The 22,611-nt window shown below is 36.9% G+C and overlaps 1 protein-coding gene, 1 long non-coding RNA gene and 2 pseudogenes across 5 annotated transcripts; all 4 read right to left on the bottom strand.

The window, feature by feature from the left end:
* Nucleotides 1–1,261: 1,261 nt before the first annotated feature.
* LOC125221529 lies at nucleotides 1,262–2,465 on the bottom strand (annotated as a pseudogene).
* Nucleotides 2,466–10,675: 8,210 nt separating this feature from the next.
* On the bottom strand, nucleotides 10,676–10,993 carry LOC125221531. The gene is made up of 2 exons (XR_007176378.1): nucleotides 10,921–10,993; nucleotides 10,676–10,834 (listed from the first exon to the last, which is right to left on the bottom strand). It is a non-coding gene; the product is annotated as an uncharacterized LOC125221531 (long non-coding RNA).
* A 41-nt stretch (nucleotides 10,994–11,034) lies between these two features.
* LOC125221509 lies at nucleotides 11,035–16,101 on the bottom strand (annotated as a pseudogene).
* A 675-nt stretch (nucleotides 16,102–16,776) lies between these two features.
* LOC125219358 (receptor-like cytosolic serine/threonine-protein kinase RBK2) lies at nucleotides 16,777–19,524 on the bottom strand. Of its 4 annotated transcripts, none has more exons than XM_048121323.1 (8): nucleotides 19,310–19,524; nucleotides 18,685–19,073; nucleotides 18,343–18,594; nucleotides 18,095–18,252; nucleotides 17,780–17,859; nucleotides 17,574–17,709; nucleotides 17,332–17,481; nucleotides 16,777–17,249 (listed from the first exon to the last, which is right to left on the bottom strand). In XM_048121323.1, the coding sequence occupies exons 2-8, from the start codon at nucleotides 19,040–19,042 to the stop codon at nucleotides 17,088–17,090; spliced, it is 1,296 nt and encodes a 431-aa protein (XP_047977280.1). In that variant the 5' UTR covers nucleotides 19,043–19,073; nucleotides 19,310–19,524; the 3' UTR covers nucleotides 16,777–17,087. The 4 variants fall into 4 exon arrangements, with proteins under 4 accessions (XP_047977280.1, XP_047977276.1, XP_047977281.1 ...); XM_048121319.1 differs by having other exon boundaries at nucleotides 19,325–19,524; XM_048121324.1 differs by having other exon boundaries at nucleotides 18,095–18,249; nucleotides 19,325–19,524.
* Nucleotides 19,525–22,611: the final 3,087 nt, after the last annotated feature.

Raw genomic sequence — 22,611 nt, 5'->3', positions numbered from 1 at the left:
AAGAGTTTAAACTATGTTTTTATCAAGCCTTTAACTCTCTCATATAATCCCCTTTCAATTAAATAGAGTGAAACTGTAATTACACGCATAAGAGTGTTTAACTTTTTCTTAGATTGTTATGCGTGTTTAACTTTTTCTTAGATTGTTATTCTTTCTTAATTTAGGTGTTCGAGTTGAAAATATTGGGGAATCATTATTAATCAATTTTGTTGGTAAATAGTTGATGAGGCATATGTCCCTTTATAACTAGAAACTGCAAAAATGAAGAATCGTGGATAAAATGGAGATTTTGATTGGCTAATAATTGGAGTGACTGATTGTTGCAATAACGAGACGGGTCATACATGAATGATTAAATGACTAATTTCACTAACTATTCCATAGATGGATGGCAAATAGTTATGTTGGTTTAGTTTCAGCCCCCTACCCTGCAGAATTATATTCATCAATATCTACCCCACTCTAGCAACGGTTGAAGATAGCAAAACTTATGTCAGATAATTTTATTGGATGACAATCATATGATACAAAATATTCAAATAATGATGTATCATGAGTATAAACAAAACTGCATATCAATTTATTCTTTTAGAATTATAGTACTAGTAAGTATTCAATATAGTAGTGTATCAGTGTATGTTAAATTCAATAGCAACACATACTTGCAAAAAACAATCCCTTTATCTTTCACTTGTTTGAGATGCAAGAAAAGAAACTTCAGAAACAATGACAGACCTAAATCTTAGTAATATCTTTTTGACCGTCTAGATCGTGATTAACAAATGATTTAGTGAAGACAAGGAGATACCTGTAAACTTTTTGTCAGCAAATTCTATGAATTATTATTTTAATGTAAAGCAAAAGAGATAAGTATATTCCTCACAAAGAAGGCTTTGGATATTTGTTACTTTATCCCCAACACCACATCATCTTCATATCAACCACTTCTGCTAAAATCATTCCAATAAAGACAAATACTAAATGCACACGAATATAATAATATACGAGTATAATATAATAACAGAAATAAGAAAATTACAAATTTAAGGTGCAAATGCAACTTTAAGTAGTAGTATGTGATTAAAACGCAATAAGAAAATGAAATAATGGTAAACATAATTAAAAAAAGTGAGTGCCAACAAGATTGTGACCGTCATTATCCACAGTTGAAATGTGAGTAATAGCATATAGCATACCCAAAATAATAAATTTCTTTTTTCCCCCAAAAAATTCAGTTACGCAAAAAGATGAAATCCCCATCTTACCCTTTCCATTGAACGCACTGCGTGGTTGGCCTTTTTTTTCTGCCTCCCTGCCTTGAACGGGCAGGGCGTCTCCACGGGCAGCACCATGCAGTTGTACTGTAGGCATAGAGAGGTGCTCACCGGTATCTCCACCGTCGGATCAATCTCGATCCCGGTCAGATAATTATGCTGCAAGTAAAGAATTTCTATGCTGGCAGATAATAACCGCTCCACGAAGCTGCCCGGCACCTCCCCGTGAACCTGTTGTTATTCAGATACAGATTTGAAACCGTAGCGAACAGCGGCGAAATTCCCCCCTGAGAGGCGGTTGAAGCTGAGATCGACGGTAGGGATTGTCACTTCATTTAATGGTTGGACTGGACCGGAGAATTCGTTTCTCTGAAGCTGGAGATTGCTGATCGGGAAACTGAACACGATTCCCGGAATGCTGCCGGTGAACCGATTCGAGCTCAGGTCCACGTAGTTCAAACGGTTCAATCGAGATAGAATTCCGTCGACCGGGCCGCTGATCCGGTTCCACGATAATGAGAGGTTTTGGGAGAGATGGCGGCAGACCATCCGGCGAGAGAGCCGGATAGATCGTTGTGTTTTAGGTCGAGTCGAGTTGGGGCTCGAGATGCGAACGGAGGAACCGAACCGGAGAGGCGGTTGTGGCAGAGGATAACGTTGGATAGCGACGGCAAAGTTCCAACGACGAAGGGGATACTGCCGGTGAGCTGATTGAAGCTGAGATCGAGCGTCTGTAGCGTGCGGAGCTCGCCTAAGCCTGCTGGAATCTCTCCGGAGAGGAAATTCCGGCTGATTGCTAGAAAACGTAGGTTTTTAAGCTGAGACAGAGTGTGAGGCAATGCCCCGAAAATTCGACCCGGAACGATGGTGAACTCGGCTAAGGAGGAGAGCTTGGCGATGGCCGGGTCAATCCGACCCGTGAGGCCGGGAGAACCGGCCCGGGGATCGCCGAGATTGAGGGCGATCACTCTATCTGCGTCGCAGTAGACCCCGGCGAAGTTGCAGGGGTCCGACGTGAAATCCCAAGAGGCGAAGTAGTTGGAGCCGGGCAAATCATCCATGCTCTTTTGAATGGATTGTAAGGTGAGGAAATCGATGGGATCGAGCATCGCATAGGCCGTGATCATATGAGATACCATTAATACGGCGCCGTATGCATAGGCCTCGGTGAAGAAACGCTTCATTTTTTGGGTTGGGGGTTTGAAAATGCTGCAATATGCGTCGCCGCAGCACAATGCTGGAGATGGAGGGTTATAAGTTACTACTACAATTGTTCCGTGAATCTTAAATGGAGACAGCATCAAAAGTTGCAGATAAGTGTAAATAGAGGAAACGGTGGTTGTGGTTGGGGAAAAAAGAAAAAGTGGCTTCACATGAAAGAAAGTCGGAGAGAGAGAGAAATTATGAAGATTTCAAGTTGGAATTTGAGATTTTTGATTGTTTTTGTTGTATATGAAGCTTATGGGAGAAGGTGAAAAGAGAGACAATTTTGATTATAGTAAATGTTTGGGTTTAGGGGTGAAATTAATGGAAAGGGTTTATTAGGCGTGTGGATTAGTAGGGATAGGTTGAGTCAAAGTGTCGATAGCTGGATGGACGGTGCCTCATTTTATTGGCTTTTCCATTTAATCCTCTTCCGGGTTTTAGTTTCATAATCTCAATTTTTTGAGTGGAAAAATGAAATTAATTTAGATTTTGGGGTGGGGTGATGGTGACGTGTGGAGGCACGTAATAAATATGACCGCTGCCTAGATGGTGCCACGTTGGAAGGGGGAGAAGAGTGGACGCACAGCTGGAGGTGGTCCCGCTTCAGCTCTGCTGTGATCCTCTGTATCGCGGTGCAGGATGGAACTGCACTTTTGTACCTTTTGTTTGTTTCTTGACTTAACTCATTTTCTGTCAAGTTTCAGAGACTGACTGTCAAGTATGTGTGAGCTTCACTGATATTTGATGTGTTTTAACTTTAAATTTGTGGACTAATATACATATTAATTTACTATTTTTAAGAGTATTATTTTCATTCCAATTTGATTGAGTCGTATTACTTTTTGAGATGTTATAATTTAGTCGAAATCATTTTCCTCCTATAATAATAAATAAAACATCAAATTATTTTTAATTTAATTCATCTTATGTTTTGATCTTTCTTTTCTCATCTACTTTATTATCTTTCATATTTTATTTTATTTATATTAGTTTCATTTCACACAAGTTTTCAATTTTTGTGAAAAAAATGTCTCAATTAAATTAGGATAAAGAGGGTATATATTATTTGCATTTGTCTATAATTAATCTCAGACTTTTATGGCTCAAGTTTTAAGATTGATATAAAATCTACTCTATTTGTCTCAACGAATATTAATTTTTTTTGTTTCAATCAAGATGAATCATTATTAAAAATAAAAATATTTGTATTTTTTATTATGTATTCTCTATCTCTAGGGATCGACCACTCGGATTCGCTAATTACTGGACCTCTTTATGCAAATGATCCGAGATGGCTAATCTCGAGTTACAAGCCAAGATACAAGTATACAAATAACATACAATCTACTTGAAGCTAACAAGATACAAGGAACCCTAGCACTAATAAGAAACCTTGACGGTTCGATTCCATAGCTATCTCTTTGAATCTTGACTCGACACTAAGTAGAACAGTTAGTATAAAGAACTCGATCCTAAAGGATCCGACACAAGAGTAATCGAAAAACACAAGTAATAAACCGAGGACTTTGGCTCAGTTGCACACGCAACTTCACAAGGGCAGAGACCTCCACCGTCTACACCACGAGTCACAAAGGAGCACCGTGAGATCGAACAACCAAAACCCTAGGGATTAACCGATTACTACTCGTAGTTACGATTCACCACAGAAATCACAAGGTCTCGTCTCAATCACCAAGAACACAGCCGTAACATCACCAACTCCTCTCACACACCAAGATCTTCTCAATACTTCACCGAATGCAAAGATCGAACTCAACCGTTCGATCACCACAGATCCACCTCATCAACACAACGTTGAAAGGATCTCACTCTTCCTCACACAACAAGAGAAGGAATGATCGGAGAAGATGACCGGAGAAGAATGAGAGAGAAGCATTGCTAGAGAGAAGGCGAGCAAAGAGAGAGAGATCTAAGAATTAAACGACTGATAGGATAGAGTGAGTTTAACTACTCACAAAAAACACACCCTAGATCCAACGGCCAACATTCAATCCGGTGATAATGCCACGTGGCAGCCATCGGTTAATCCCGGTAAGTTACGGGCACAACACATTGGGCACAATAATAGACTGGACTTCGAATTAATTAGCCCATAATTAATTCATCCGATTCAATTCACAATTGGTCCATATATCTCACATACTCCACCTTGGACCACATTGGGTAAACAAGGGAGAGCCCGGTCCACGTGTGTCTTCATCACAGCCTACAAGGTAAATCCAAGACACCAAAGAACAAGGTTCATTAGTCAAGGAAATACCAGGTCGCTTCTAGCACCGAGACTAAGGTCCATTAGCCAAAGAGGTCTTTTGACCCATAGACACTAGAGAAACAAATCCTCAAGTCGGGTCATATTATCCGAGGGACATGCAATGCTAACCACAATCAAAGTGCAATTTTTTGATGCATGAAAGCAATTTATAAACCCAAATAGACACTTAGTCCCCTTCCCTCCGGGGGGTTTTTGGGCGGGGAAAATTTTTTATGCAATCCCAATTTTACCCTTTTCAAAACATCTCTAATAAAAGGGAAACCCCAACATCTATATGTTTGGTTCTATCAAAAAGGCCGGGTTTTTGAAATTTTAAAAATTTAAAGGTTGTCGGAATAACCCAAAAGGAATTTAATAAATTTCTTTCAGAGCACCCCCTGGCCCAAAAAGGCTTTTTTTGGGGCCCCTTCTTTGAAAATGTATTAGATGGTTGTTGATAGACCCACTATGTGTTGGAGTTGGGGCTTCCAATTGATCAAGACCTACAAACGTAAAAAGCAAGTAGTGGACTTTCACTTGCCCCTATCATTAAATAATTAAATCCAAAACCAACTCAACACCATCATCACACTTTAGTAACAAACCCCATATTTAAAGCGGTTGTTTCAAGTATCCCCAACAACCATTTCAAGGCTTCCCAATGCACCCCGGGCCCCCATTAGACATTTTCTACTAAAAGGAGGCAAAAATTTAAACAAAAATCAGTTGGGAAAACCCTTCCCTTAAGTACATCCGGAAAACCAAAAAGCATTTCCTGGGAATCTTTTTCATTGGGGAATATCATCATCGGGCTTTGGACAAAGATCTTTACTCGAGAAAAATTTCCCTTTAAAGGGAAGGCAGTTTTAGAGTTAAATTTGATGTTCCACTGTCTAAGAGATTGCTTCAAACCATATAAAGCCTTTTTTAACAAGCAAACATGATTGGGAAACTTAGGGTTTACAAAAACCTTCAAAAGGTTGTTTCATATAAATGGGTTTATCAAAATTCACTCATAAAGAAGAAACGGTTTTAACATCCATAAGTTTCATTTCCTGATTGAAGTGAGCACCGCAAAGGCTAACATAAGTCTGACTGTGGTAAATTTTACAACGGGGGCAAAAGATCTCGGTGTAGTCTACCCCCTCTTGGCTGAGTAAACCCTTTGGCCACTAACCTGGCCTTGTACCTAAAACCATCAATCTACTTGAAGCTAACAAGATACAAGGAACCCTAGCACTAATCAGAAACCTTGACCGGTTCTGATTCCATAGCTATCTCTTTGAATCTTGACCTGCACACTAAGTAGAACAGTTAGTATAGAAAGAACTCAGATCCTAAAGGATCTGACACAAGAGTAATCAGAAAAACACAAGTAATAAACCGAGGGACTTTGGCTCAGGTTGCACACGCAACTTCACAAGGGCCAGAGACCTCCACCGTCTACACCACGAGTCACAAAGGAGCACCGTGAGACTGAACAACCCAGAAACCCTAGGGATTAACCGATTACTACTTCACAGAAGCGATTCACCACAGAAATCACAAGGTCTCGTCTCAATCACCAAGAACACAGCCAGAACATCACCAACTGCCTCTCACACACCAAGATCTTCTCAATACTTCACCGAATGCAAAAGATCAGAACTCAACCGTTCGATCACCAACAGATCCACCTCATCAACACAACGTTGAAAGGATCTCACTCTTCCTCACACAACAAGAGAAGGAATGATCGGAGAAGATGACCGGAGAAGAATGAGAGAGAGAGCAGTTGCTAGAGAGAAGGCAGAGCAAAGAGAGAGAGGGATATCTAAGAATGAGAAACGACGGATAGGGATAGAGTGAGTTTAACTACTCACAAAAAACACACCCTAGATCCAACGGCCAACATTCACAATCCGGGTGATAATGCCACGTGGCAGCCATCGGTTAATCCCAGGTAAGTTACGGGCCACAACACATTGGGCCACAAATAATAGAATCTGGACTTCGAATTAATTAAGCCCATAATTAATTCATCCAGCCCAATTCACAATTGGTCCATATATCTCACACTATCTACTAACACATAAAATAACGACGTACAAAATCTTGTGTCGTCTAATAATGGGATCATTTTTCTTGAGATGGAGGAATTACTACTATATGCAATAAAAATGAAATAAGATAAATAATATTGAGTAAAGTAGTATACTACTCCATCCGTCCCATATAATATGCACCATTTAATTTTTTGGCACAAGATTTTATGTAATGTTGTTTTGTGAGTTATTGAACATAGAGTGAAGTAAAAGAAAGGAAAAAGTAGATATAATATTAATATGTTTTAGTAAACATTTCGTTTTTAATGGGACAAAAAGAGAGTACTATTATTTGGATTTGGGGCCATATATTGTGATGGGAAATTGAAAATGAGGTCTTGAATACAAATATATAATAATGTTTGGGACTTGGTATTGTTTCATTGAAGATTTGAATCAATCATCTTTTAATATTTTTTTTATATGATCGAAACCAGTATAGCGGCATTTATTTTTTTGTGAATCTACTTATTTAATTAGTATTTATTTATATAGTTATTTAAAAGTTCTAACAATCATATGTTAAATTTTATAATCACAATATTTTTAACTGATGAGATAATGTTGTTTTCTTTCTAGAAACAAAATGCATTATGATCATTAAATAGTTAAATATTGTAATTATAATATTTTGAAAGTTGTGCTGAAATTACAAAATCGAGTTGAGATTGTCTCATTTGCCATTACAATTAATTCTATATAGTAATATACATATATCAGTGTGATATTAAATGATGTTTTTTTTGTGTATCCTATGAAATGCGGCATTTCATAAATTGAAGCAAATAAGTGGAACGTTAGAACTTCGAATTCGATTTTTGAAAAGGCTGAATGTGGAATCGATATTTAACTTGAGTGGTACATTTATATCTGAAGTTCGTTACAACGTCGGCTTCATAAATTATGCATTCAATTGTAAGCCTAAACATTTATAACAGTTTGAAATTTATTTCATTGCAATTGGTAGAAAATGTAAAGACAACATCAATTTTGTCCATGCCTGAACATTTTTTTTTTCATTTTGAGGGAAACAAAAAATAAGTTAAAGAATGAAACTAGCTTCTAAATTTGTTGGTCTTTTACAACTAAAAAATCCAACATTAGAAAATGTACGATAATATCATAAATATTAAAATATGCATCGTGTCTTCACAGTTCACACTAGCACAGTTGCACGAGCTTGTTGAAAAAAAAAAAAAGTTGGAACAATATTATATACTACTAGTAAAAGTCCAAAACTAATTATCGTCTATTATTCATCTTCGGCGTCGGTGCATTGAATTCATTTTGATACTTATTTTATGCAATTTACGATTAGAGGAAGAATAATCATTCATTCTCTTCGATAATTTGATAACATTCTCTACTTCCTCCCTATCAGTTGAGACAAGATTCCAACTAGAATTCGTCCTCAAACTGAATAAAATAACATTAATAATTTCAAAATTTATTTATATTTCATATTCTCCCATCCCCTGAAAATAGAAATTTCAAATTTGGTAGAATGGCAAGATTTTATTTATATTTTGCACAATACACTAGCAAATAATTTATTTATATGTATATTTGAAGTAAGAAATAAAATCTTATTTTATTTGTATTTTGTACAATACATTTTTATTACCATACAACGAAATATATTGATTAATATTTTACGAGAGGGAAAGTAATTATAGAAATGGTCCACTGTCTGTGCAAAGTAGCTCAGTAGCCTCGGGTTGACACAATAAATTGATAATGTCTATTGCATGATATCATTTTTAAGATCCCTATTGTAATGAGTTTTATTACACTACTAAGAATAACCCTGACTTATGATGTTTAATTTTCCAATGACACTTTACAGAAGATACTAGTTTAAACACGCCCCTAACCTATCTTTTCGGATATATCTAGGGGGGGGTTATTAGGGTTTTTCAGCTCTTGGGTGCTTAAAACAAATTTCGCCCTTGATCAGAATATTTATATCAATGCTTATTGACTAAAATTTTGGGTAACTTTTGTGGTAAAATTTAAAATACCTTTAAAGGTCTGATCAAATAATGGGGGCATCAAATAATGCACTTGGGCCTTTAGCTAAAAGCCAAACAACAATCCTGAAAGGAATTAAGACGCCCATTTTTTTTTTCATTTATTAATTTGATTATATAATAGTAATTTATATACATTTTTGTTATTTTTAATTATTCATTTAATGATAAATATAGGGAGAAGGGATTGTGTTTTAAACCACGGCTTCTTTTTGGGAAATGAAAGACAATTTGTTTGGGGAAAAATTGCAAAAAAGGGTTATTCATAAATCAAATTCAGACATTACGATGAATATGCTAATACAAATAGATTAATTGCGCAAAATTTTTGAAAACATCAATGCAGATACATAATCATATATATGTAGTACTCCCCCAGTCCTACTTCTTAATTTCTCTTTATGGCACATTTAATTTATACTTTTCCATCATTATTATATATAACAAAAAAAAATATGGCTTATCAGTATATTAACAACATAGAAAATCAGTTAAGAAAAACTCAATATCTAATGACATTAAGATATGTAAGTATGTAACATTCTGAGTGTATACTATTTTTTGGTTTTAATTGAGTAATGTGTACAACAAAAAGATTGAAGTTTTCTTTAAATAGTGAAAAGGGCTGAGTTTGGTGGTACCAAAGATAATCAAATAGTACTAATGAGAAATAAAATACTAGTACTACTTACTACTAGTATTCAAGAATCCCATTTTTATGAAGAGTGATCAATATAGTTCGATTTAGAAGCTAATAATGAAATTTGAATTCGAGATATTTAATTTAAATAATATTTACTTGGATTCGAAGACTATCACAAAAAATGCGTAAGGAGTAGTTTTTAAAATGGGATTAAGGTGAACGGAAAAATTAGATGAGATTGTATTAGGATTAGGCATAGCGCATGGATTTCTTGTAGAAATGGAAAAAGGCTCTTTTCCTATTGATTAATGAAATTTTGCAAAGAACGCAACGTGCATTAACCACTTGACAAAAACACAAAACTGCAAATCATTAGTTTAACTGCTGAAAAATATTTCTAGTATTATCACTATGATAGTATTTTATTTTAGTCAATCTATCTATATATATACACACACAAACTTGTTTTATCAGATCTAAATTAAATATATATTAGAAAAAGAGTCAAAACTTTGTACTAGAAAAAATGAATGAAAGAAGAGTAGACAGAGAAAGATGGAGGGAAAGTAGATACAATTGTAGCTGTAAATTGCAAAAGTCCCGCAAAACTGAGCATGCTATAAAAGATAAAAACAAAAGATTCACATTCACAGCACAACTGCACTTGCATATAATCTTTCTTACACAAAACAAAGAAATATTACTCTGATTCATAGGGAAATTTTTGCAACTCTATATAATAAAGGAATCTATCCAGAACTAGACTACTCCTTAAAAAAGAGATTTAAAAAAGAAAAGACTACAAATTGGCCCAGCCCAAAACTAAAGGGTTATGGTTTGGAAGATAGAAACAAAATAAAAGGAACGTTAAAGAAAAATAAAGCTTCGGAATCTCAAATACTTTATCTTATGTAATCCACGTAGAGAGAAAAGGCTTTAAAAATCGGCCCTAAAAATCATGAAATATTAGTACATCTTTTCCAACACAAAATGGCAGATAAAGAAGCATAATATTGATTCCATTACTTTTCTGTAATTCCATTTCATTCTTTTTCTGTTCATGGAAAACAAATGTTACACAAATTGGAGCAACTGGGTTATGTCATCTGTACAAAAGATGGGTCGATCAAAAATATCGATAATACAGCAAACGTGAGAAAACCATATCCCAAAATTCATCTTCTTATATCAACCCTTCTCCAGAAACAGCAAGAATGTTATATTTACAACAGTATACATACCATACTACAGAGGGTAGTAGGGTGCAGATGTGTATCATGTATCTGGTATATAGTCGTGATTCCTTTTTTGAATAAGCAACCAACCTGCATTAACACAGAGAAACACATTTTACATCAGCACAAGAAAGGCGTCAAGGATGTCTGCAGCTTTGATTTTCTAGCAGTCTTACCTTATTCAGAGAAATCGAACATCCCACTAATCCAACCTTCCTCTCGAGGCCCTTCCTCATCTTCCAACTTCTCCTCAGGGTGTCATCACCAGCCTTTGCTTCATGGGTAATAACCTAGTTGACTGGCAACCCATCGAGGGGCTCTGGTTTGTTATAGTATCCCTCCTTAAATAACGGACCAAAATCTACAGTTGATTGATCCTCGAAGGTATAAGGATGTCTGCTTCTGAGTTGGGATTGTCAATATGCAGCGACTGCATCTCATTCCCCCGTGAGGACGACCATGATTGCAGCATTATCAACAAGAAGAATTCTGTTGCAGGTGTTTTGCGAAGGGTATGGAATAATTGCCCCGACCCCCCCCGAGACCGGGCTTATCCTCAGCATGACCACCAAGAGTCTGAGGTCTATCAATGGCCATGTGATCCAAATCAAGCAAATTCTCCATTCGTCTGGATGACCCTGGGTAAAGTACAGAGCTTGTGTTAATCATGTGACATAACTCAAGATGAAAGATACTGTAAACGTATAATCTCGATAAATGGATGAAAATGAAACTATCATCCGGAAGTAGCATCACTGCAAACTGTACATAAACTACAAATCTTCACATTTTAAGCAGGGCCCAAAACAAATCAAAGTTCCATCGGGGGAAATACACGGTTATCACAAAACCTAAATGGTAACGCATCTTACCTCCTTCTGAGCTTTCTGTAGAGCTAAAAGAGGGCGGCTTGGGAAAAGAGAAATAATACTTGCTCCATCAGTCTTTTCTTTAGTTTGATCACTACTCCGGAATCACTAAGATGTTTCTCGTCAGCAGGTATAGAACTGCATAAAAGAACCAAGTGAAATGCCGATAGGAAACATTATACACTACAGCTAACCTTGTATCGGAGTACAAAAAACAAATTACAGGAGAAAATGACTTATGTACCAGCTAACCAAATAACCATCATAAAGAGCTGTTTCCTGTTTAATGTTGTGCCCAACGCTAATGGATGACTAGCAATGATAGATAAAAGGGGGGCTGTCAATTGCATTTCATGGGAAACTGATTGAGAAATGAGAACTGTAACCATCTAAAGTTTTCAGCAGTACCTCTTTAATATACACTGCATCTTCGGGAGAGATTGCAATTAGAAACACTAATACCCATCTAACCCTATGCACATGCCATCCATACTATTCACTCATGAAAATGCAACACAGAAATTGACGATTTAGTGAAAACTGTTAGCCACGCAAAATATACTTAAAAATATTTGTATATCAAAAAGATCGCATTTCACGATTTAATTGTGGTAAAGTTTTAAGAGATTTCAATCAAAGGCGTGGTCACTATACTATGCAGTAACCCTTTTTTGCTGCTTATCTCAAATTCTTTTTGAGCAGTGGGTAATTTTCCCTTTTCCCCCTAACAAGCCTACAAGGAGTTTGCCGGGAAGTTTGGGGAAATGACAGATCCAACATTTGTAGATTGTATTTTTGAAATGATCCGTGAGGGAAAAAAGAACATACTAGATGTAACTGAGAGAATAATAGCCAAGTATGAGGTACCGACCTGTCAATCCAGCCAGATTTTGTTGCTCTAGGAAAATTATCAATTATTGGCAACAAATCTTTGTGCCTTATCTCAAGCTCATGTGGAAGCCTTCTCAATTTCATACTCCCACCTGGACCACATTCTTCGTTTGGGAGAGTCCATTACGTGGAAATGCATCTAGATCAAAACCATCTTGGAATCCTCATCAATTTCAGCATCATCCAGTCCATCAAAGATACTGCCGGAAATGCACTCCTCTCTTTCCATGTTATCCAATCTTCTGCATACATCCCACCATTGAATGGGTTCTACTTTCACCCTTAAGTCCTCATTTTGAGGGTTGGTTTGTGGGGCTGACAAAGATTCGGTTCTACTCCCAATCAGTTCAGGGCCCATTGAGGATAAAAATTCATGCTGAACCACAAAGCCTGATGGCGTATACACTAATAAATGCTCCAGCGAGGTACCAGTTGACTTAACATCCAGAGAACCAATAGAGTTAGAATTATGAAAGATCGCAGCAACAGCTCCAGAAGGCACCCATAACTTACCCACCATTGAAGCAGCAACATTGCTTACTGAATTAATTAACCCAGTGTCACTGCACTTTATCCTGGTGATGACAGATAGGGTGCAAGGAGGTGGAGACAAAGAAGGCTTCTCATTTACAGTAAAAGATGATGTAAACCACCATGGTCGAGTGGAAGCTAAAAACAGAGAGGTTCCTTGCCCAGGTTTATGTAAAGTATGAAAACCTTCATCTCCTCCAAAGGGTGACAGAACAAAGATATGGCAAGTTCCTCTTGCTGATACAATAGCAATCCACTGGCTGTAATGACTAAAGCAGATATCCTGGATGACCTGGTGATTAAGACAGGAAAACATGGGGATAATGTTAAGACATGGGTTATGAAAGAGAAAAGGGAATTAGTGAACAATAGACAAAGAACACTATGCATATACTTACTGCACTTGTTATGCCACGATAAAGCTTGTAAAGATGCACATAGGAAGTGCTCCAGTCACTGGAACCTGATCCCCCACATTTATGTGAAGGCATGATCCTAAAAATGTTCATGTTATTTCCATGTACAGAGGCCGTAACCAGAAGGGTTCCACTTGGGTCAAAACACAAAGCCATTATTGGACTTGTATGAGCCCTAAACTGTGCTATAACTTCTGAGCAAACAAGGTCCTTCACAACAATCTGCAATAATATAATATCGAAGCTCAATATCTCTAAAAGAGCGAACACTAGGTACAAACATTAATTTATTTTCATCTGCCCAACAGTAACTACCAAATTTAATGAAATACCAAGATATCACTGATTTGCACTTACCACTCCAGCACTCTCTGGTTCAGATGCTGCTAGTTTTCCAGCTTTCCAGCCAGGAGAACCACTAGCATTCTCAGGAACCAACTCTGGATAATACTTAGAAAATTTCTTGTATCCCATGTCCCCTAAGGTAAGCAATCCTGCAGCTAAGTGTTTGCTTGACTCCACTGCATAACGAGCCATTATGGTGCCACTACCTGGAGATGTTGATGGACTTACACTGGAGGCAAGGCTTTTTGGACTCACCCTTCCTGTAGTTAACAGGAACGGGCGATTAGGGGGATAAGCCAACCACCTTGAACCCAAAGCCATTGGACCATAGCCTGTGTTGATTCCAAATGATCCTTGCTCTCCAACTCGTGGTACAGGATAGGTTATAACTATAAATTTCTTCTCAAGAGTAAGGGTGTCAAAGCAGTAAATCTGCAAAAGTAACAAAAAAGTTAATTATCAACTAAGTTATCATGTTCATGAAAAGTTGGAATTTGAAATAAGGGCATTGGTACTCAATCATCTTGTAAATCATACTTGCAATGGATCTCATTTAACAATCAACTATACATTGCATATACTAGGACCCGCCAATTTAAGTAACTTTCTCATTTGAATCAGATCATCCAAAGTTCCTCTGACAGAAGGCAGTCTTGCCAAGAGAACAGTTCTGAGTCCAAGTCACATCACATATGCAAAATGTGTTCCAACCAACTGAAAGGAAAAGAAAATGCAAATACTACAATCAAGCAATAGACTGTCCTTAATCCACTACACTGCTATTAATTCATGGAATTGTTGATGATAGCCTTGATTCCTGTTTTTTTTTTCCCCTTTTTCTTTTTCTTTTTTTTTTTTGGGGGGGGGGGGGTTGATTGTGTTAGGCTCATGTGCAAATTGTAATCAATAAATGTTATGCCCAGGGTGCTTACTTGTTCTTCGAGACCAATAGCTACGACTCGGGAGCTGCACCTAACCATGAATACTGCTGATTTGAAGTCAATAACCTTCACATACTCATTCGACTTCATTGAGTAAAACCGAACAGCAGTAGGGGGTTCTATCAGGCTCCCAAATGATGTTTCTGTCGGACCATATCTACCATTGCCTTGACCAGTATACTGAGGTGATGGGATTCTTTCATCCTCATTCCCACCAACCACCACCAGTATAGGGTGTGATGATTTGTACTTTCCAGTACCATCACAATTTGAAGGAGTTGGAAGCATCTGTAAGAAGGTAACTGGTCCATCACGCTTAGATACCAGTTCACTTAACCCAGAGGCATCCTCAACATCGAAGACCTGAAAACCTTTCAGATAACCAAGTAATAGGACACATCTCACGGAAGATGCACCGAGCTCTAATTTGTCAAAGCCAGCCCACAAAACCTGATAAACAAAACTAAACTTTGTCTAATCAATGGTTCCAAATTCCAATTCAACCAACACTCGACAATAAAAGTAACAAACTTATTTCAACTACAAAGCGAAATAAATAAATTTGATGTTCAGCGAACAAGAAATAATTGGTAACTCCTTTCAAAACTTCATCTTTCGAATCATAACGTGATATTTGACAGAAATCATCTTCAAAAACCTAAACCGATCCAGAAAATAAACGATCAACTCCACGCAACAGTTAATCCGGATCAACTTTCGGCGAAATAAACCAACTTTTTTTTTATCAGAATTAAAACAAACCAAGTTTGGTTGCCCATTTCTCCAAACTTATACGACAAACAAACAAGTAACTGCCGTCTACGATTCAACCAACGAGAAATCACTAAAACACAACAACAGAATCAAAATCGAAGCCAGGAATATCGACCTGCTCCTTCCGATCGTCCCCCGGGTTGGAAATGGACGCCGCGACGGATGCTCCGGCGGAGCGCACAGCGGTGCTAGCATTAGTCGAGACCGTTTTGATACAAGACGAGATAATCCTCAACGAATTAGGCAGCAATTTGCCGGTCTTACCCTTGCCCTTCTTCATTTCTCCGATAGAAACACTCGGTATCAACAATCAGCCCTTCCCACCCACCACCGCCTCGCCGGAATCCAGTCCACCGCCGTCGCGCACCGCCGCAGAGGCCGACGCTTCAGCCGAGCTGGCGTCGATCATCAATTTGTGCGATCGCCGGAGAGAAAATGACGACACCGCCGCAATAATTTGGGGAGGATGATTTCGTGAAAAATGGGTGAAATTGGTGGGGTTTGACTTGAAGCGAAAATGCTTGTGTTTACTGTTATGGACTGGGTTGGATGTGTATATATATAAATAGATACACGCGATTGTAAACCAAATCTATCCACACCCCCAATTTCAGAAATTTTGAAAACCGAAATCCAAATTTAATTCTTCTATATGGAGTAATTGTTAGGTTTATTAAAGAGACAAAAAAATAAACTAAATCTGATTTTTTTTTAAAATTAATCGTTTACAGGTCATATATTGAATTAAATTTTTTTCCATATTTAATGGACGACAAACTCGGAAAAAATGAGAAATTTTGGCTTGTTAAGAAATCAAAAATGTTATGCACACCGGAAGAGATCACCTAAAAATAAATAAGATTATGTGTGATATTTTCATTGCTATACGAGAATTAAAATTACTTGAAAAATTACTATAGTAGTATTATTTAAGGTAAATAATATAAAATACTTAAATACTCGACTACTCGGCGAGCAAAACACGGTATGCCCATGTTTTCTTTGATTTTTAGTTACATTTTCCTAATTTTATTTTAATTATCGATTAATTAATAGATCTGGATTCTTGAGTGTGTACGCATCACATGCGAGTAAATATTAAATATAAAATAATATCATTTTTTTATACATAATTAATAGTAGTAGTAGTATTTAAATGAAAAGGTTCAGTTTTGAAATTTGTGTGGTCTACTTGTGAATTTATGTGCAATAAACACTTGATAATAATGGAGTAGTATGTATAGAATAGAATACAACTAATTTCATACAAAAAATTGAATATTTATCTATAAATACAGAGAATCTCGATATTCTTTCATTGGAAAGTCGCTATTTCTTTATATGGATCTCAATATACGCCCATGGGCCATGATTATGAATCTTCGAATCCAACATAAAAATACTACTATAACACAAATAAAATCATATGTACAAATACAATTTACAAATTACTTTGTTATCTCCCTTTGTAGCTGCAATTTCCCAGTACTAGTCTATTTACTAATTTGATCCTATAAATCTTTACACATCTAATCCACAAAATGCAGCCTTTTGAACAAAATTGTTGTGTACCGGTTTAGGCTTCGATGGCTGACCGTGCTCGCGTGGTTAGGCCTCTCGAGAAGCTGTACTTGTCCGCGCTGAAGAGGTCCTTGTAATACTTCTTCCAGCTTGACAGCTTCTTGCATTTCCTAATCAAGTCTAGGCTACCGCAGCTCCCTCTCAGAAGCAGCAGAATCTGCATTTTTGTCATATGCACGATAACGATACGATCATGATACAGTTCAAGAAAACAAAGAATTAAAAGGGGACGTTCGTGCCTGGCTCATGCGTGGGCGTTTGATCGAGGATTGCTGGACACATAATGAAGCTGCCAGGATCATGAGATTCATCTGCATTGCATTGTAGTTTTCTGCAAGTGATGGATCGACGAGCTCGTGTATTTTGTTCTCCTTCAGCAGAGGCTTGGCCTAGCATAAGGTCCGTACGTGGAAACAACGAGTCGTTAGCTAAAATACGGTAAAACTGCTGCTGCAGCACCTCAAAGTGTAGGCAGGCTTACCCAAATAACAAGGCTTTGCTGCGAATAGTCAAGGGCGCGACGCCCGGTGATGAGTTCCAACAGCAGCACGCCAAAGGCGAATACGTCAGTTTTCTCGTCCACTATTCCATGCATTAGAAACTCGGGAGCTAGATAGCTGCAGTGACTAACGATTAGGAATTTAGGGCAGGACGAGCATGGTGAACGAAACTCGATCAAATACCTACCCGAAAGTGCCTTCACATTTTGAAATGGTGAGATGAGTCCATCGGTCTGGCAGCCACTTCGCAAGCCCAAAATCGCATATCTGAACGAAACTAAGCCACACCGACTAATTCATCGAACACTTGAAAAACACATAACTTTAACAGGCTATTCATTGACCCGTAAAATAAGGCCACCAAGTATATATTCACTCGTATACAAATCATTATTCGATACAAAAAATGTAAAACGAGACATTGGCCGGGTACACAAAGCAAAGAGGAGACGCGGAAACACCTGTTTAAACAAGAAAATACATCAGTTTCTAGATACACTACCTGAGGTTCAAAGTCCTCTGTAAGCAATATGTTTGCAGGCTTAATATCACGGTGAATGATCCGCCTCTGGCAGCCCTCGTGGAGGTACAACAACCCCTTAGCCGTTCCCAACGCCACCTTGTAACGAGTACTCCACTCTACCTTCTCCCGAGGATCTGCTTCGTTAACCAATAAACGTATATTTTCAGATAAAAAGAAATCATACAAATGCTGAAGATAAAAGAAAATTTTTGCAATGATGCACTAACTGTGAAGCATAGAAGCCAAGCTTCCAAGGGGAGATAACTCGAGAACAAGGTAGACTCCACCTTCAACGCCATAACCGATCAATTTAGCAGTATTGGGATGATTCACATGCCCCATTATCCCGAGTTCAGTGAGAAAATCTGCGATTCTTTCTTCCATACCACCCTTTGTCAAGCGTTTGATGGCAACGAGCTGCCCCCCACGCAAACGCCCTCTATACACCTCAGCATAACCGCCCTTTCCAATCAGATAACCTAATCAGAATAAACATCAAACACCATCATCTAAGGATAAAAAAAGATTGATCTTTTTGAAAGTATCAAACGGCAAAGCTAGCCAGCAACCTTGACAAAAGTTGCTGGTGGCAGTCTGGAGTTCAAACAAGCTAAAGCTCTTCCATTGAGGCTTAAAATAGTTTAAGTTCGGATCAAGAAAGGCGTTTGGCTCGCTACTAACTTGAGTCAAGCTACTGCTGAAGATTTTCGACAATTTAAGCGCGTTGAGGGGCTGCAGCTGCCGTTTGGATTTGAATCCAAACAGCTGGAGGAATCCGGGTAGTCGGGAGGCTGGCTTAGGATCGAGGGATTCCGAGGTGCTTGCTCTGGAGGAATCAGTTTGAGATTCTGCACATCTCAAGAAATCCTCAAGAACTGTATCTGGTGAATTAGCATTTGCTTTCTCCCTCTCTCCCTCCTTCTCCATACTTTAACACCACAACACTACTACTACTCTACTGTAATAATAAAAAAAACACATCTTTATTTCAGCTAAATTGAAAATGAGGATATGCATAATTCATTGGAACTAGAACTTACAAGTAAGCAAAAATAGCACATTTTTCAGCAAAAATATGCATAATTCATACGGATAGCAAGAAATTTAAAGCTAAATAGTTGCCACTTTTTATCAAACACCTTGAGCTAATTACAAAAAAAGACTCGAATCTGAAAAGGTTTTTGTTGGCAGTACGATTAAAGAGCCGACCTTGCGCCTACATCAAGAAGTCTTGAAAGAGTAGAGAGATGCATGCCATGGAATGGGAAGATGTCGGAATTGTATCGAAAAATCTCGGACAAAAAGGAAAATCAAGACATTGATTTATGAGCAACAGAGGTTTCTTGCTCTGTTCTAACTTGTAACCAAATCAGTTTTTGTAACACCGACAAAATTGAAGATCGTGTTTTTTTTCAGCACAAAATTATTGGTGGTGGTGGTGGTGAGTGTGCATGAAGGAAGAAGGGTGATGATTATGTGCTATATATCTTCAAAGATAAGCTGCTTCGGCTGTTGCTTGACTTACCAAACCCCCCTAACCCATTCTTTTGTTACCGTTTTACAGTACCTTTTTATTTTTATCCGATGTTTATTTGATCGGTCGGATTTTGTCAGCTGATGTGTCGGAGTCAAACGAGGCGGTCGGCGTCAGTTCTGCCCACGTGCTATTTCTCTCAAATTTATTCATTTCTCACATATCAAAATTAAATGAATTACTAACATTTTAGATTATTAGCAGTAACAGTCCCCCATTAAGAGTCATATTTTTCCATTTCGCTCCGTACTTAATTAAGAGTCACACTTTATTTTACCATAAAAGTAAGTAGGTTCCACATTCCACTAACTCAATTCACTCATATTTTATTATAAAATCAATATAAGAAAATGGATTCCACATTCCACTAACTTTTTCAACCAACTTTTTTTTACATTTTTTAAAACCCGTGCCCGGTCAATGAGTGACTCCTAATAGGGGACGGAGGGAGTAATTCTTATATAATACGTTACTAATGTATAGGGTGTATGGGCCACAATTAATAATCAAATTGGAATTAATTATATGGATAATCATTCAACTGATGCCGTAAGGAAAATGCTGTCTCCAATGTGTTTAAATCACTCCACTAATCATTTCAACAACTTATTGCATCTTTATCTAATACACGTACGCAACCTATTACTTTATTCATTATATGCAATAAATCACCCCCCATTAATTTAACCTATGCAATAGGGGCATTTGGTTTATAAGTTACTATTATTAATACACAAAATACGATCATTGCAACTTAATATGGTAAACCATACTTATTGATATAATACTTCTAAAAATTCGTGTGAGATAGGTGTGTTTGGCAAAATAAGCTTAGTTCTAAGGTAATATATGCCACCACACAATATATATTGGCATCTAATATTATGAAACTTTGAAAAAATTGGATTTTTTCCACGAACTTTGAAATTGACCAATAATATCACGAACTTTACTCCGAATTTGTTATTTCCCACCAATAAAAAATTCTCACAGATAATATTATGATACTGATTTTTTTTCGTAATTTCTCGACAATAATTTCGAGAGCTTCAACTTTATCAATCTTTGAAGATGGTCTTTCTTGAAGCACACCCTCCAAAATTGTTCTTCAATTTATTAAAATAACATGAATTTTTTTATTCATGAGAAAAACAAACTCGGAGTAAAATTCTTGATATTATTTACCAATTTTTAAATTTATGAGAAAAACCTAATTTTTTGAAAATTTTATGATATTAAAGGTCAATATCCTATAAAAAAATAACTGGTCGAAATTTTCTATATTTTTGGACCCCAAAAACTGGGCCACCTCTTCGTGTATTGAATTATTTTAAAAATGATTTAAGCCCAGTATAATTGTTGGAAACTTGCGAATTGGCTCTCTAACTACAGCCCGGCCCATTCTCACTATTACAAACTAGTTTATTAAATATTTTATGGTTTAATAAAAATATTTAAGTTAAAAGTATCTATCACATACGAAAATTACTTTATTTTCTTCAATAAATTATTCGCAGCAACTTTTAATATTTTTAGGACTCGGAACAATTCAATTTAAATAAGTTGTAGGTTTATTTTGTTGAATAAATGCACCCCGTCACCTACTTTTCAGGCTTATTACAAGATTCCTCAATAAATTAATTTGGCTATTTCGCCTAATGGTGCACAATTGACTTTTTTTCATTTTCGAAGGTGTTCCATCTGCTAAACCCTCGTTTCAATAATAACATACACTGATCAAATAGTTAGATCCATTTATATGATAAAAATTGAACCCCTAGCCTTGTTTTTTAAACAAAATTAAACTATATTAGGGTATTAGATAGTCCAATAAACTAGACATGTATTCTGAATACTCAATTCCAACCAATGATTACCACAAGACTACCAACATAAATATTGACTCTACTATTTTTAGTCCACAAGAGGTGTCTCCAAAGTCCAAACAATGAAGACAGATCGTGCTTCGTGGCGTGATATTGCTCGGTAAGGATCACCTACGACAAATCCTAATTCATTTCCTAATACATACATACATACATGAGTGATGGATCCCACCATTATTTATTATATATGTGTGTATGTATTAGGAGATGAATTAGAGTTTATCGTATGTGATCCTCTCCGGATATTGCTTGCTGAACTTTTAAATGAAACCAAACCAAATTACACAAGCGATTTAATGATTTTTTGAAATTAAATGACTGCAGTAGTATATATTACTCCCTCCGTCCCGGATCATTCGGGTCACTTTGACCGGACACGAGTTTTAAGAATTGTAATGAAAAGTGGGTTGAAAAAGTTAGTGGAATGTGGGTCCTACCTTTATATATTACTCCCTCCGTCCCGCTTTAGCAGTTCCATTGACTTTTATGCTTTTTTTTTGTAAAAATGATAAAATATAGTTAAAGAGGAGAAATGACAAATTAAGAGAGAGAATAATATAGAGAAGAGTCTTATCTACATTATTGTCTCTCCTACTTTATCATTTCTCCACTTTAACTATTTTTTATCATTTCTACAAAAAGAGGATAGAAAAGTCAATGGGGCTGCTAAAGCGGGACGGAGGGAGTACTAGTTTTATAATAAAATGTGAGTATGAATGAGTTAATGGAATATGTGGTTCACTAGCAAAAATAGTAAAAGTGAAATGAAATAAATTATATGGGACAGACCGAAATGGAAAACTGGGATGAATTATCCAGAGAACGCAGGGAGTATCTTTCATTTTCCAAAAAGGAATTCAAATGTCCAACAGTCCAAGATCTTCAGAAAAATATAAAAAAACAAGAATTTCATTAATATTAAAAGTAAGAAATCTACACACGTTGAAAAAGAGTCTATATCTTGATGCTATAATATGTAAATAACCATAAAATTTGACTTTTATCACAAAACCAACACAATTTGAAATCAAACGTGTTAGTGCTAAATTTATTTGATTGAAAATATGAAAATAGAT

This window comes from Salvia hispanica, chromosome 4 (genome assembly GCF_023119035.1).
Source record: "Salvia hispanica cultivar TCC Black 2014 chromosome 4, UniMelb_Shisp_WGS_1.0, whole genome shotgun sequence".
Classification (NCBI taxonomy): Eukaryota; Viridiplantae; Streptophyta; class Magnoliopsida; order Lamiales; family Lamiaceae; genus Salvia; species Salvia hispanica.
Note: the sequence above shows the minus strand (reverse complement) of the source record. Positions and strands in the feature narration are given on the sequence as shown.

Coding starts and splice junctions, on each gene's coding strand:
- LOC125219358 (XM_048121320.1), bottom strand. CDS start 19,042: ATGGAGAAGGAGGGAGAGAGGGAGAAAGCAAATGCTAATTCACCAGAT. Junction 18,595..18,684: donor CACCAGCAACTTTTGTCAAG/GTTGCTGGCTAG, acceptor TATTCTGATTAG/GTTATCTGATTGGAAAGGGC. Junction 17,250..17,331: donor AACGCCCACGCATGAGCCAG/GCACGAACGTCC, acceptor ACAAAAATGCAG/ATTCTGCTGCTTCTGAGAGG.